Source organism: Boleophthalmus pectinirostris, unplaced genomic scaffold (genome assembly GCF_026225935.1).
Source record: "Boleophthalmus pectinirostris isolate CB_2022bp ecotype Guang Dong unplaced genomic scaffold, ASM2622593v1 HiC_scaffold_3, whole genome shotgun sequence".
In the NCBI taxonomy this organism is placed as follows: Eukaryota; Metazoa; Chordata; class Actinopteri; order Gobiiformes; family Gobiidae; genus Boleophthalmus; species Boleophthalmus pectinirostris.
In genome coordinates, this window is record NW_026571299.1 from 28,661,293 (window position 1) to 28,678,235 (window position 16,943).

Here is a 16,943-nt window from a genome sequence, read left to right on the forward strand (position 1 = left end):
ATTGTATTTAGTATTTAGTACAATTCTACAACAATTATTACTGCTACTCCTTCAACTACTACTCTGACTACTACTACTACTTCTCCTACTATTGCTACTATTGTTATTACTACTACTCCTGCTGCTGTGGCTGCTGCTGCTACTACTATTACTACTACTACTACTACTGCTACTACTACTGCTACTGCTACTACTTCTACTACTACTACTATTGAAAATCTTGAAATCATAATTACAAACTATGAAATTGATGGGTAGCTTTTTCAGTTTGAATTAAGTAACTATGGTAATTAAAAGTGGGTACGTACAAAATTTAATCATTGTTTAGAAGTTTTGTGAAATGATTTTTTTGCACATCATTTGACACTTGGACTTCTACTAAGACATTTAGAAGGATGATTTATCACATCTATAGGTTAGCAAACATATAAAAAACATATTTTCATAGATTGATACAAACAAAAAAACAAGATTAAGATGAAAAGTGACATTACTGGGCTGTCTGTGGCTGTTCCCTGCAGGATGTCGCTGAAGTAGTTTTGACCTGGTGTTTGTGTGGGAGAAGGAGAGGCAGGACTCAATGAACCGTCTTTAAACATCTGAGAAAAACAAGAAACAAGAAAGTCACATAAGAGTCTCAAAGGAATTAGTTTAGCAATATCTACAAGAAGTAGATGGCAGACCATATTACACTTTTATGGGGTATTAACTGGCAACACATATAACACACATAATTAGATAACCATGTTACCTTTTATTGTTTTGACAAAACAATACATTAACATGTGTAATAACTTTCCCATTCATTTATGATGCACTGGAATTACTCAAACATGCATGGATGACATAAAAAAACAATTCAGGCATGTTTTTGATGAGGAAACAACGTTCAGTGTAGAAACTGTAGAAAACTCAAACACCCCCTCTTGAAAGCAACACAGCGTAACATTCTGGACATGACACCTGCGCGATTCAATGAAAATAGTTAAATTAAATACTTTTAAATATTATCCCTGGAGATATATAGTTTCATGTCATACTTTGGAATATTATAGCCAAAGCAACAACATTACAATGGAGGAAAGCAGGTGAAAGCCCTCCAAGCCAAATAAAAGTGAGGTTTGTGGAGACGCAATCCTGCTCACAGTAAGAACCCTTATTAATCTAGTTATCTATTTTTCTGGCTAAAAAGGCTTTAAAGTTGGTAATACAGGTCATTGGCTCTATACTGTCTTCTTACCATGTCGCCAGATGGCATGATGACTGACTGGTTATGTTTTTGTTTTGGCGTCTTCTCCTCTTCTTTCAGGCTTGTCTGTTTAACCAGGTTCCCGGCCCGGCCCTCTGTGCTGAGCTTTCGGATGGGATTAGAGAGCCACTTCTTCAGGGTGTTGACAGGGCTGCGTGTGCCCCCAGAGAGAGACTGAGAGCAGGGACTGGAGCTGCCCGAGGTCTGCTGAGGAGCGGAGGGGGTCATACTACCATCACTGCCCGCAACAGAGTACGATTCTGCAAGAAAGACACCAGTCATAGGTGAACATAACTAAAGATCCACCAATATGTTTTTTTTTTCATGAGCAATGATGATACTATTTGTTTAGAATCCAGAGAAACTGATGGCTGATAAGCTCTGCCGATATTTTTGGGGCGATTTTATTATTTTCCCCAAATTCTGCAATTAAACTGTACTACAAACTCACCCACAGTCCTTTTTTTATCATAAACCTGTAAGAGAGCAGTGTAGCTATGCTAAGTGCAATTATCTCTAACACTACATCATTTGAATACAACTTTATGTAAATTCTTTAAGCAGCAGGGTGGCAAAAATCAAATACTGGCCTATGCTGGGTATTTTAGGCCGATAGCCAACTGATATATACACACCAGGCTTATCTCAAAACATAAGTAGTGCTGTAGGCCTTTAATTGCTTAGTCAATTAAGTGGTTAACCAAAATTAGTCAACCAAAATTTGTATTATTCAACCAATGATTTAGATAAGAATAATAATTTAGATTCTAAAGATTTATAAGAAACAGCAGAAAGGAGAAGTTAGTGAAGAATTAAACTTGTGACTCACAAGTTCTGTCTATATAAATACATTGTTTCCTAATGCTTTTTTCTGTATAAACAGTTGTTTTTGCATGAACTCTTGTGCTAGAGTACATAGAGCTATGTAATAGTTTTGAGAGCTTTTGTCACACTGCCTTTTTAGTCAACTGATCAATCGGCAGGACATGTTTTTAGTTGACCAAGAATTGATTTAGTCGACTACAGTTTGAAACATAACATTACCTACTGAAGTCAATTAATCTACATTATAAAACACAGTGAATAATTAGGATGCTTTGAATGCATAAGGTGAGTAAAGAATGACTTTAGACCACTGTAAACAGTTCAGAATGAACTAGTTCTGTTTTTCATGGTTTTTAAAACAGTAAATTTCAGGTACAGTGCCTTTAATGAGCGTTTTGTGTTTGTTGCACATCTGAACATCTGTATTTGGTCTGGCCTAATTCTGCACCTCTGGGCCACATCTGCATTTTGTTTAGTTTCTCCCAAGTGGAAATATTAAAACCCCATTTGAACCGCACTGTTTTAATCAAATCCTACATTTCTCTGTATCTTCTGCTGATGGAAACACAGTGGATACTTTCAGAGGAGCAGAGGTTTTACCCAGAAGTCTGTGGTCTTCTTCTGTCAGCACATTTACATAAACCACAATATTACCAAGATGCTGGTAATATGTAGGTCAGTGCTCAGAGAACTGTCTCATGGAGATTAGACAGAGAAAAAGAGAGTGAAAAATTAGGTCTTCTTTCTAATGTTTGTTGTACACTGTAATGTACTGTTACTTCAAAGTACTACTAAACTACAGCCAATTACTTTGCGCTGCAAGATTTTGAGGAAAAAATCTAACTGCGATATGAGTTTGGTAATTTATCAGCTTTTATCAGTCTTCACTAATAGTCAGTGATAATCTTGGGCCTTTTTAATAGAGAGGTCTACAGCTACTCACCAGTCAATAAAAGCATGTGGTGTGGAGCAGAGTTCAGACTTTAGCAAAAAATTTATTATTTTTTTGTTTAAATATTTAAATGGCAATGATTTTGAACTTTGAAAACACTGTCAAACACACACTCTTACGGTGGAACCATTTGTATTCCCTCTCTTGGTTGCCTCAGTTTGGTTTTAAACATGAGTCTTTCCTGACAGCCATAAGCCTCTGTCTCTCTCTGCACCTGAGGTTAATACACCACAGCTCCATCAAATCAACACAATGATTAGGGCTTATGTAACAGAGCAACAGAGCAACCTACCCAGTGGGCACAAATGATTATAGTTANAAGTGAAGCTGCAAATTTGCGATAGTAACTCTTCTCCCTTTTTACTTTATTGCCAATCTTTTCTTTAAAAATCATGTATCTGTAATATTGCACCACATTTCACAAATAATAACACAGTTTTGACTTGTATCTAAACTAGAAGTGCAGAGCTCTGATCTTTTGAACACTTAAGAGTTTCAATGCGAGTTGTTTTAAATGCTGATGTGTCCGAGTCCGACCTGAGCCCGTTGGACTTCGGTTGGGTTTCCATGCTCTAGGTCCAACTTTATTCCTCACTGGCCTAAAGCATTCCGGGCATCCTAATTATTTACTGTGATGAGTTTATAATCTCTCTATACAACTGTCAGGGAACAAAGCAGAGTTTTGCTTTCACGATAATGCAAGACTAATGTCAACTAGCATTCTAATAGTGCACTTCCTGGTTCACAGATGATGAGAATGCCGTATAAATAGATATAGACAGTGCAAAATTCCAATGTGTCTGTACTGGAGCAAAACTAATATTGCTTTATTGCATGAAAAACTGTACAGTCCCTTTAAGACAAACATAAACAATAGATTTGACACATTTGTTTCTGTTTTGTAGATAAAAGAACAGGAAAACAAGACTCACTCAAACTGGGTAAGTGTCTTGATAAAAAAAAAAAAAGAAAGAAAAAAAGCACAAATTTAAATAACACAATTTGAATTACTTTTTGTTTTTTTGGTAGATAACTGCAAGAAATGCTGAACGGGCTCTCAACCAGGAGAAGGTGGAAGCATCAAAACTACGAGAAAAGTGAGTGGGACATAATTCTATCCAATAAATTAGGGCAAAAGTAGTTTCCAGTTTTTATCAATATTTGTCAGAATAGTTGGGACAATGTTGTAGTTTACAGTTCCCTTTGTTAACAGAAGTTTTATTAGGAGTTTGGGCATGTTCAAATGAATAGTAGTGTATATATATGCTCTATGTATTTTTCTATAGTGGTGGGTCCGACACGTATTTTATTGTTAGATTTGTTTACTTTGCCTAAAAAGTAAAACTGAAAGATTTGGAGAGGGGGAAATCTATCCTTCTGATAAGCATTACGATTAGATTTGCTAATTATAGGGTTCTGTTCAAAGTTCACATTTTCAGCTTTCACCAGAGGAATTGGCAAAAAGACTGAAATAAGAACTGTAAAATCTAACACAATAATCACATTTGAGAACATGTTTGTACAGATCTAAACTACAGTGTTATCAGTTTTTACGTAGAATAAGACAGGAGATTTTGTTTGTGGAGGAAATAATGATACTTCAAAAATTTTATAGTTTTGCATAAACTATCAATAACATTTTTTTTTTCTGAATAAATGCATAGTGTAACAAAAAAAATCATCTTTTCAATAAACATGATTTCAATATTGATCAAAATAATCATAATCATGATTTTTTCCATAATCGATTGCTGTGGGCAGGGTTGCCTCTCCACAAAGCTGATCTGTAACTTTGCATAGTGCTGTCACCTACTGGATGGATAAATATAGATTGATCATGCGGCATTTTAATTATACTTTATGTAAATGCTAAACCTTTATTTTTTCCTTTTAGATTGACACTACTCACAACACAGCTGAACGAAAAGCGCGCCCCTCTCTTCAGACCAAACTCGGGGCAGTTCGCTGGACCTCGTCAGGGTAAGAACTTTTATTACTCTATTTTCTGATCGATTTATAATACAGTTTCCTCATCACAAACAGACCTGGAGGTGTGTTTTGTTTCATTCACACATGTTTAACACACAAACCCTGCGTATTTAGGCAGACTTCCACCTTCTGATATCATGTGGTAATACAAGAAGTGCTCCCCTAAACTCCATACACCTTCACTGGAATCATTTGGATCATTTTAGCCCTGGAATTGCCAATCTCTACTGAACTAAAGGTAAAAGGAGCTGTTAACTTGAAAAACTATGACTACATGATATCATAAGGTGGTGTTTGATGAGGTAACTGCATTATAACATGGCTCAAAGCGTAAAATTTGGGTGATATTGGACCTTAAACGAAATTATTCCAGCATTATGTTTCTTTTCAAATGGTTTGCTCCCGGTAAAGCCCACACCGAGGACCTCCTTTGGCATGTTAAGTGCGAACTGCTTTGTGTGCTTTGTGTAAACTGGCTGGTTCTGGTTACGACAGGTGATTCCTACGGACCGTCTCCTGTGAGTGGGGGAGCACCGTCTCCTCCGATCATGATCGAGGGACCCAGGCGCCCTCCCTCCGCCCCGGTGGGTCGCAAAATAGACCAGTATGGTGAGTTCCGGGTCTTTCTTCACTGGCTGCTGGACCTCCTCCCTGATCCTCCCTGATCCAAGTCACTTCCTCTACTTCTTTAATTTCCTCTTGCATCCCTCTTTTCACTTCTTCTTTTCAGATTTTTGTTTTAAGTTACGTCATGTTTTGTTGTAGCATCGCAGCCCGTCTTCACTGTATGTTCTCTTCTTCCTATGTTGTTCCTCTGTCCCTTTTCTCTTTCACGGGTTGACACTATAATCTGTGGTTCCATTACAAAAAAAAAAAGACTATTGTTACATTTACTTTAGCATAATACGGTGTTTTTTGTGGTGTACAGGCCCCAGACCTCCGTCAGATCCACACGGACGTTACGCTGACAACAAGCACATGTCTGGAATGGGTATGTCACTTCATATTTTTTGTTTTGAGTTTAAAGGGGGGTATTATGCTAAATTGACTTTTTGGAGCTTTTTACTGTGTTATAATGTTCTCTCATCAAAAACAAGCCTTAAGAGTTTTTATGTAGCTTATGTCACTTCAGAAACCTGATGTGATGTGCAGTGGTGTAGTCGGGATTTTTAAAAATGTTTTAAACAAGGACTGAACCAGGTCTAAATCAGGACTAAACCAGGTCTAAATTAGGGCTGAACCAGGACTGAACCAGGACTGAACCAGGACTGAACCAGGTCTAAACCAGGACTAAACCAGGACTAAACCGGGTCTAAATTAGGACTAAACTAGGTCTAAATCAGGACTAAATCAGGAGTAAACTAGGACTAATCTTGGACTTGAGAGAGGGAGAACCCTGAGACCGTGGTGCAGAGTATCCGCAAAGCCGCGACTGGGCAATGGCTGCAGAGCTCTGCACCGGTCCTTTCGCCTGCAGTCACCCGACGGTCTATGCGGGTGCACCTCAGGGCCTCTCCCGACACTCAGTCCTGGTTCAGTCTTGGTTCAATCCTGGTCCCTCATGTGGCAGGTCACTATAGGACAGTAGTGCAGACATCATGAGTCTATGCAGGTTGTTTTCACCAGTGGCATTTAAGTTGTAGGCGATTTTATATTTGTTATTTTCTTTTATATTTCACGTCGGGAGAATAATTTCCAAGACACGAATGTGTTTTTACCTGTGCACTGCTGGCTCTGTTCTACTGGCTCTTCGACCTCGTCCATTTGGCGACTGACGCCACCAACGTTAACATGACGTTTACATCGCTCTTACTGCGCGCATTTTGTGTGGGTTTCCGGCAATGAGTGGAATTACCGAAATAAAATTTTTTATAAATGTGTTCTTTTTGTGTGTGTGTTGTTGTCCCAACAACACATAAAAACAGATATTATAATAAAGCAAGTTGCATACAGAAACAGTAAAGTCAGAGATTAAAAATGAGATTAACGCGATTAAAAAACATGACGCGCTAAATATGACTGTAATTAATTAATCGCAATTAACGCGATAATTTGACACCCCTATATATATATATATATATATATATATATATATATATATTTTTTTTTTTTTTTTTTTTTATTCTGGGAGGAGTAAAATGTAACTTGTTGCCCCTATTTAATCCTAAAGCTATCTAGTTAGTTGTTTTCATGACTTTTAATGTTAAAGATGCACTATGTAACTTGTGGGGTGGGGTCTACCTGTTTGTCTAATTGGAGATTGTATTTGGCAGGAAAATTTCCATAATATGGCATTAGACATCTTATCTATTTAGCATTTATTCAATCACACATTGCTCAAAAATATGTAAATCAGGTCACCTTTCTACACATCTGACCTGTAACTTGTCCTGGTGGAGTCACCTGCTTGTCTCTGTGAAGGTAGATAGGTGTAATGTCATACTATGGGATATTCAGGGCAAGTAATGTAAGTAATTGCAAACTTGCATATCTCCATGGAGACAAGCAATAAATATACTTTCCTGTATTTTTATTCATGAAGCCCAAACATGAAGAGATTAAGACTGTGTTCACCTTGTCCACATGCAAAATTGGGTCTAAACAGGGACTAAACTAGGAACTAAACTTGAATTAGACCAGGACAAAACCAGGACTAGAGCAAGCCCAAACCAAGTCTACAACAGGACCAAACAGGGATCAAACCAGTGAAGTGAACATAGCCTATAGTATCATATAGTTTTATACAAGGGTTACAAAGCCTAAACATTATAAGGTCTCTTTACGTCTACTCATCTCATTGAGGTCCTCAGTCTCTCACCTTTGGCCCTGACCCAGTTCAGTCTTTTCTTGATCAACAACAGATGCTCCGCCATTAGAGAAATGTGAACTATGCAACTGCTACTACAGCCACTGTCACTCCTGCTGGTCAATAATATCACTTTAGTATTGTATTTAGTATTTAGTACAATTCTACAACAATTATTACTGCTACTCCTTCAACTACTACTCTGACTACTACTACTACTTCTCCTACTATTGCTACTATTGTTATTACTACTACTCCTGCTGCTGTGGCTGCTGCTGCTACTACTATTACTACTACTACTACTACTGCTACTACTACTGCTACTGCTACTACTTCTACTACTACTACTATTGAAAATCTTGAAATCATAATTACAAACTATGAAATTGATGGGTAGCTTTTTCAGTTTGAATTAAGTAACTATGGTAATTAAAAGTGGGTACGTACAAAATTTAATCATTGTTTAGAAGTTTTGTGAAATGATTTTTTTGCACATCATTTGACACTTGGACTTCTACTAAGACATTTAGAAGGATGATTTATCACATCTATAGGTTAGCAAACATATAAAAAACATATTTTCATAGATTGATACAAACAAAAAAACAAGATTAAGATGAAAAGTGACATTACTGGGCTGTCTGTGGCTGTTCCCTGCAGGATGTCGCTGAAGTAGTTTTGACCTGGTGTTTGTGTGGGAGAAGGAGAGGCAGGACTCAATGAACCGTCTTTAAACATCTGAGAAAAACAAGAAACAAGAAAGTCACATAAGAGTCTCAAAGGAATTAGTTTAGCAATATCTACAAGAAGTAGATGGCAGACCATATTACACTTTTATGGGGTATTAACTGGCAACACATATAACACACATAATTAGATAACCATGTTACCTTTTATTGTTTTGACAAAACAATACATTAACATGTGTAATAACTTTCCCATTCATTTATGATGCACTGGAATTACTCAAACATGCATGGATGACATAAAAAAACAATTCAGGCATGTTTTTGATGAGGAAACAACGTTCAGTGTAGAAACTGTAGAAAACTCAAACACCCCCTCTTGAAAGCAACACAGCGTAACATTCTGGACATGACACCTGCGCGATTCAATGAAAATAGTTAAATTAAATACTTTTAAATATTATCCCTGGAGATATATAGTTTCATGTCATACTTTGGAATATTATAGCCAAAGCAACAACATTACAATGGAGGAAAGCAGGTGAAAGCCCTCCAAGCCAAATAAAAGTGAGGTTTGTGGAGACGCAATCCTGCTCACAGTAAGAACCCTTATTAATCTAGTTATCTATTTTTCTGGCTAAAAAGGCTTTAAAGTTGGTAATACAGGTCATTGGCTCTATACTGTCTTCTTACCATGTCGCCAGATGGCATGATGACTGACTGGTTATGTTTTTGTTTTGGCGTCTTCTCCTCTTCTTTCAGGCTTGTCTGTTTAACCAGGTTCCCGGCCCGGCCCTCTGTGCTGAGCTTTCGGATGGGATTAGAGAGCCACTTCTTCAGGGTGTTGACAGGGCTGCGTGTGCCCCAGAGAGAGACTGAGAGCAGGGACTGGAGCTGCCCGAGGTCTGCTGAGGAGCGGAGGGGGTCATACTACCATCACTGCCCGCAACAGAGTACGATTCTGCAAGAAAGACACCAGTCATAGGTGAACATAACTAAAGATCCACCAATATGTTTTTTTTTTCATGAGCAATGATGATACTATTTGTTTAGAATCCAGAGAAACTGATGGCTGATAAGCTCTGCCGATATTTTTGGGGCGATTTTATTATTTTCCCCAAATTCTGCAATTAAACTGTACTACAAACTCACCCACAGTCCTTTTTTATCATAAACCTGTAAGAGAGCAGTGTAGCTATGCTAAGTGCAATTATCTCTAACACTACATCATTTGAATACAACTTTATGTAAATTCTTTAAGCAGCAGGGTGGCAAAAATCAAATACTGGCCTATGCTGGGTATTTTAGGCCGATAGCCAACTGATATATACACACCAGCTTATCTCAAAACATAAGTAGTGCTGTAGGCCTTTAATTGCTTAGTCAATTAAGTGGTTAACCAAAATTAGTCAACCAAAATTTGTATTATTCAACCAATGATTTAGATAAGAATAATAATTTAGATTCTAAAGATTTATAAGAAACAGCAGAAAGGAGAAGTTAGTGAAGAATTAAACTTGTGACTCACAAGTTCTGTCTATATAAATACATTGTTTCCTAATGCTTTTTTCTGTATAAACAGTTGTTTTTGCATGAACTCTTGTGCTAGAGTACATAGAGCTATGTAATAGTTTTGAGAGCTTTTGTCACACTGCCTTTTTAGTCAACTGATCAATCGGCAGGACATGTTTTTAGTTGACCAAGAATTGATTTAGTCGACTACAGTTTGAAACATAACATTACCTACTGAAGTCAATTAATCTACATTATAAACACAGTGAATAATTAGGATGCTTTGAATGCATAAGGTGAGTAAAGAATGACTTTAGACCACTGTAAACAGTTCAGAATGAACTAGTTCTGTTTTTCATGGTTTTTAAAACAGTAAATTTCAGGTACAGTGCCTTTAATGAGCGTTTTGTGTTTGTTGCACATCTGAACATCTGTATTTGGTCTGGCCTAATTCTGCACCTCTGGGCCACATCTGCATTTTGTTTAGTTTCTCCCAAGTGGAAATATTAAAACCCCATTTGAACCGCACTGTTTTAATCAAATCCTACATTTCTCTGTATCTTCTGCTGATGGAAACACAGTGGATACTTTCAGAGGAGCAGAGGTTTTACCCAGAAGTCTGTGGTCTTCTTCTGTCAGCACATTTACATAAACCACAATATTACCAAGATGCTGGTAATATGTAGGTCAGTGCTCAGAGAACTGTCTCATGGAGATTAGACAGAGAAAAAGAGAGTGAAAAATTAGGTCTTCTTTCTAATGTTTGTTGTACACTGTAATGTACTGTTACTTCAAAGTACTACTAAACTACAGCCAATTACTTTGCGCTGCAAGATTTTGAGGAAAAAATCTAACTAACTAGTAGACTAATCAGTCTTCACTAATAGTCAGTGATAATCTTGGGCCTTTTTAATAGAGAGGTCTACAGCTACTCACCAGTCAATAAAAGCATGTGGTGTGGAGCAGAGTTCAGACTTTAGCAAAAAATTATTATTTTTTTGTTTAAATATTTAAATGGCAATGATTTTGAACTTTGAAACACTGTCAAACACACTCTTACGGTGGAACCATTTGTATTCCCTCTCTTGGTTGCCTCAGTTTGGTTTTAAACATGAGTCTTTCCTGACAGCCATAAGCCTCTGTCTCTCTCTGCACCTGAGGTTAATACACCACAGCTCCATCAAATCAACACAATGATTAGGGCTTATGTAACAGAGCAACAGAGCAACCTACCCAGTGGGCACAAATGATTATAGTTAGTTATACTGAACAGGGCATCCTAAATTAAGGTTAAGGTATCGATGGGGTTCTAAAAGACAAAAAATGAGAACTGATGTCATAGCAATGATCAATTTAAAACAAAATGTCCTATCTTCTGAATGGTGATAAATAGTCAAAATAACATAAAACTGAAAACCATTATTTACTATTAATAGAAGAAACTATGATAACCCCTCAATAGTCTAAAATTCTGCCCCATAGTGTGAAAAGAACATGGATTAAAGACAATCTCACTTTGTTGCTCCTTGTATTGTCATTCACATAAAAAGTAACTACACTGATTAAACAGGCTGCTGAAATATGAAATACAGGCAAAAAGTGACATTCAAACTTCACAACCTGTATGAAAGAAAATTAAGAATCTAAAAAGTATTTATACCACCACATTATGAACAAAATTTATAAGAAACTCTAAAAACCCACGAATACTTCAAAAGTGTTCACTGCATTTGAGCCATCCTTCTATGCCGCAGGGGAAATATGTCAGGAGAACAGGATTATCTAATTTAGTGCATAAAGGGGCACTGTAAATGTGAACCTCTGCTTAGAGCCAGGGCTATTGTTGTGTCCTTGGGCAAGACACTTCAAATCTATCAAATTGCAAAGGCTGCTATGTTGTGAAATGCATGGTATTCTTGTATTAATTTATTAGAGAATATTTCAGTCTTCTCTCAAATTTTAATGCTCCCAGAGTTGTTTACTATGCGCACTCTGAACAGAATTATACAATTTAAGCATACAGTATTGCAAATCTAATCCTCACAATTTGATATTTTTCCAGAAATAACTCCAGATGTAATTAAGCTATTTTTATGCATCCCAGTGGCTTCAGCGTCCTCATGCATTGTCAAATAAAATCCAAATGCATATTCAAAACAACTAAGACATTCAAAACATTAATACTGTATATACTGCTCATGTGAACTCTCCAATAACATCTTTTATTTATAAGATCATTGGGGATAATTGCAGCATCTCCACACAGGGCTGTTTTAATTTTCATATTTCACACGTCTATTTACAGAAGCGATTGGTGGAGGAGGAAAAAGGGAAGGGGGGGCTTCATAATCACTACAAAAGCTACAGGAACAGAGCAGGATTTAAGGGTCAGGGTTACAGATGGGAGTGACTGTTCATATTCAACTACAGTCTATGTCAATACTGTAGAGACCGGGAGCACGCTGGGACACACTATGGTGAAGCTAATGGAGTAACAGGACAATGATGGCTCCCTTTAGTAAAAAAAAACCCCAAACTGTCTCTCAAGCTCAGGTATGTGCACCACTGATGATTTGTAGTCTCTGGTACATTGGACACTGGACTGAACATTTTGAGCATTTGTTTTATTTAGTTTTTGCCCTCCTTTGGGTTAATTATTCATTTAGAATTTCCATGGTTTAGTTCCTGGACTGCATAAAGATGTTTTTCAAAGAGATTTGGAGTCAATGGAGCCGGAAGTGCACTCACTTACTCACTTCCTATTTGGAATGTGGCTGCTGTTACAGCCCCAGGCCTCCAGTTCTCTGACTTTTTGGTGTGTGTTGTAATTGGTGGGACGCTTCTACAGCAGGCCAATCCTGCCTCACCTGCAGCCACCTCCACCTATTTGAGAAGATTCCCAAAACCTGTTTGGGGCTGCTGGCCTTTGTGGCCAGTATGACATTTTATGTCTGTGTCTTTTTTGTGCCAGTCACTGATTTGTGTGTGGCACACTAGTTTTTTAGTTGGGACTCAATTCTGTTTGTGGGTTTATGAGAGCTTATTTTGGGACACTTGTGATTTAGTTGTGTGTCATGTGGCCCTTAGTTTAGTCACTTGTTTGTTTTTTATAGACCTAAGTGACCTTTTTTTTTGGCACAAAACTTATTTGTTAATCTTGTTATTTTGTTTCTTAGTTTATTTTGTGTATATATTTTAGAACACTTTTTTTTTTTTTTTGTCTTTTCAAGCCCTGTCCATTACATTATTACTTAATTTATACAATTTTCCACCTTGTTTTTTGTTACTTTCCTGACCCTTGGCTTGGTTGTAACACTACTAGCAGGTTAGCTATGTCCATTTTTATATATAGTCTACAGTTTAGTCTCATTTTAGACCATGTTTAGCCCTAATACAGATCTGATATAGACCAGGTTTAAATCTGGTCATACTGGGAAAGCCAAATATTATCTTAGGTGGCACTTGGAGTCAAAAGTTTGAGAACCACTGGTCTAAAAAGGAAAACAAATCAAACATTGTTGCTGACTGAATTCTTATAATCATATAAAAGTAATTATAGAAAACTATAGATTAGACCAAACATCTTTAAAAAGAAATAAAGCAGTAAATGACAGTATTGTATTGACATTATACACAAATAAATATATGATAAATATAGGATTACAAGATAGCATTTACTTAGGCTTATCCTCCCAGTCCAGCTTACTCCTAACCATGAACCCAACTCAAGGTCCAACTCACTGCTCCAGACAGGTTGCCCAGTTGCATTAAAGGATGGGTCAAATGCAGAAGACCAATTTCCCCAATATACAATAAAGTATAAATTATATATTATTATGTGTGTGTGTACTTACATGGTCCAGGGATACAACAGACAGCCTTTGACAAGAGAGATCACATTCAACCTTACATTCATTCACTTTTGGCTATTTAAAAGTGCACTGTGTATATTTTTTGTATGCCAGCTGTCTGTCTTCATAGACAATGTTCCACAGCATAGCTTTAAATATATCTATCCCAGTGGAGACAAGCAGGTCACTTCACCAGGCAGGCAGAGTTACAGGTCAAATCTGTGAAGAGGTGTCCCCACTCACAGTAAGAATGCATGTTTTTCAAAGATTTTTTTGAACAATAAATGCACCCATAAGGAAATAAATGGAAGATAGATACTTTAATGCCAGTGGAACATTCCAGGCAAAACAATAATGTTTCCATTACCAGAAGGCAGCATACCCTCAACCAGAAAGTTCCATAAAAATATTAGCAGTATTCATATTTGGCATTTTAAACCATACCTGTCATTGTTTCAAAACAGCATCCACATTTACCAAGGAGTTTTCGGGAGAGGTGCACACAGCCACAATCTCTCTGCTTCTTCTGGCCCTTTTTCATAATGTCCCAGACAACATATTACACTCAAATCTATCAAACACTGAAGTCATGGTCCAAAAACCTAATCCTACAAGTCCATATATAATCCAAAATTCAATAGAAAGAAATTCAATCCCATTGTTGGCAGCTATATTCCGGTTAGATTCTGTCGCTGACGTCCCGTAGAGTGGAATAAACAGGAGGATGTGGCTCTGTGGTGGGACAGTGGAGATTAATATGAAGCTGGAGGAGAGGGAGAGACAGGCTAAAGGGGGAGGGGCTAAGATAACATGCTACGCTGACACTAGCATCTGTTTCCTCTGTGTTTGCTCCTGCAGTTTTCTTTTCTGTAGTCTTGAATGAGCAAAGCTTTAAGGTGCACTATGTAACTTTTCTGTCCCCTCGCTTTGTCCCACAGTATGGCATTAAATGCTTCTATTTAGACGTTTGTGGTGTTTTTAATACCTTGAAACCTTGAAAAAAGTGCATTCTTACTGTGAGCAGACTCGCCTCTCCACAGATCTGTGCAGCCAAATCTGCACAGATTTGTGTTGCTGCCTGCTTGTCAACATAAAGATAGTTGAGTTTAATGCAAGATGGTGAATAATAATTAGGATGCTAAGAATGTGTTAAGAAAGTGGTTGGAGGGGTTGATGGTACAGACTGACAGTCTCACTTCTGTCAGGCTACATGAGGGGAGAAGTGGCAACAATAGCTTACCACCCTGAGTGTGATGTGAATGAATAATGTACTGTATGGGTGTCTTGAAAGGTGATATATAAATCCAATGCATCATCATCAAAGTAAGGAATAAGTCTAGGCCTCTGTTTAAAATTAACTACTTCTGCTTTTCATATGTTTAAGACAGTAAAAATCAGGTACAGTGCCTTTTAAAAACAATAAAAACAACAAATGCAGCAAAATACCACATTTAAAGAACTACTGGTCTAAAAGGTTTAAAAAGTGTATTGTTCTTATATTACTGTGTACTTCCACAATGAAGCAAAATAAACATCAACATGTGGAAATGCCCAGCTCTTACTCACGAGAAGGCTCATTTAATCTCAGAGCCAAGATTAGGTATTCATGACAGGATCATGTCCGGAGCACATCTGTCAGACTGACCACATCTGGAGACTTCACCAACGAGAGACTGACACGAAGTCCAACATGGAGAGAGAGGAAGTAACCCTAAATATAAAGCTGCAGGAGAATTAAAGATGGCTTCATAAAAATAATCCCTACTTTAGCCTTTAGAATAACATAAGAAATGGTACTGTAAAAATCTTCAAAATAGCATAAGAAGTAGTACTGTACACAACACAATAACTACATCTTTTTTTATACATCTTTTTCCAGTGAATTATCTCCCGGATTCCAATAATATGCATTTTAAATGCAAAAGAAGATTAAAAGTGCATTATGTAACTTTCCTTGTAGAAGGTCCACCAACTGAAGAATTAAGGTTAGATATTTTTCTAAATCATTCAGCTCTATACAATAATTACATTGTATTATTAACTTCCATGCCACATTAACACTAAGGTTAAGTGGGCGGTGTCTTGGTCAAGGACATCACAACAAACTAGGGAGTTAAGATCAAACTGTCAACTCTATCACCTAAACTAATGATACCTTTTTGTTGTTGATTTCACTAAATATTCAAATTTCACTGTATAACTCATCTACAGATTTATGTAATTTATTCAATGAAATTCCTCCAGAGGAAAAAAAATGTTATTTCAATCCAGTAGCACAGATTACAGTATTTAAAATATCGAGCGTTAAGCTTTTAAAACACAGAAATGATGATCCCAGTGGAAATCCAGGCATCTCAACCCACAATGTTGGATTATTCAACCCGTTTACTTCTAGTATTCTAGCATTTTTCTGTCACGTGCAACAGACAGACACTGCACCAGATCTAAAACAGACTAGGACAGAACATGGTAACATAAACATGGATTGAACCAGGACTTAAAGTGCATATGATAGGTTTTCATGTTTTTTAAATTGTTACTTGGTTTAGTGGGATAGTAAAAAAAATAAAAATAAATCATTGTTCTAATCAGTCAAAGGGCAGTAAAAAAGGTGAAAATGTAGAAAATACAAATAGCTCTACCTACAATATGTCATCAACTCTGAAAATTTCATCCAAAATGCAAAAAACATTTATGTGCAAGGAAAGAATTTTTGTTAGGTTTAGTTTAGTTAAAACATTCATTTAACAAAATGTAAGCAAATGTAGCAAAGTATAAATGTTATTTATTTTTAATTGTCTGCAATTGAGGTTTTGTCTCTTGATAACATTATGGTTGCTAGCTAATAGGCGAAATAACTGCTGCCCATGTCCAACTTGAAGGTAAAATTATACACTCAATAATTTTAGTAAAATCTTAGATATAATGATGTTAATGTTTATGTGAAATGAGTACTCTACCCTTTCATATGTATTTTAACTAGGACCTAAACAAGATGAATGTGTTCACTGTTACTAGACCAGGACCAAACAAGGTCTACATCAGGACTACACTGGGCTCAAACCAGGACCCT

At 37.0% G+C, this 16,943-nt stretch overlaps 1 protein-coding gene and 1 long non-coding RNA gene across 3 annotated transcripts in view; one reads left to right on the forward strand and one right to left on the reverse strand.

Moving 5' to 3' along the window:
* The window catches only part of arhgef25b (Rho guanine nucleotide exchange factor (GEF) 25b), a 28,994-nt gene extending 14,360 nt beyond the window's left edge, over nucleotides 1–14,634 (reverse strand). Inside the window, exons 1-3 of one of the 2 annotated variants that reach the window (XM_055160397.1) lie at nucleotides 14,315–14,634; nucleotides 1,241–1,509; nucleotides 495–599 (exon numbers count right to left, since the gene is read on the reverse strand). In XM_055160397.1, coding sequence (XP_055016372.1) covers nucleotides 495–599; nucleotides 1,241–1,509; nucleotides 14,315–14,411 — 471 coding nt within the window. In that variant the 5' untranslated portion in view covers nucleotides 14,412–14,634. Of the gene's footprint in view, nucleotides 1–494; nucleotides 600–1,240; nucleotides 1,636–14,314 lie in introns of those variants that run through there. The other variant, XM_055160396.1, reaches the window with a different exon arrangement.
* On the forward strand, nucleotides 3,411–6,543 carry LOC129411011 (uncharacterized). The gene is made up of 5 exons (XR_008633093.1): nucleotides 3,411–3,967; nucleotides 4,056–4,123; nucleotides 4,921–5,006; nucleotides 5,511–5,624; nucleotides 5,944–6,543. It is a non-coding gene; the product is annotated as an uncharacterized LOC129411011 (long non-coding RNA).
* Nucleotides 14,635–16,943: the final 2,309 nt, after the last annotated feature.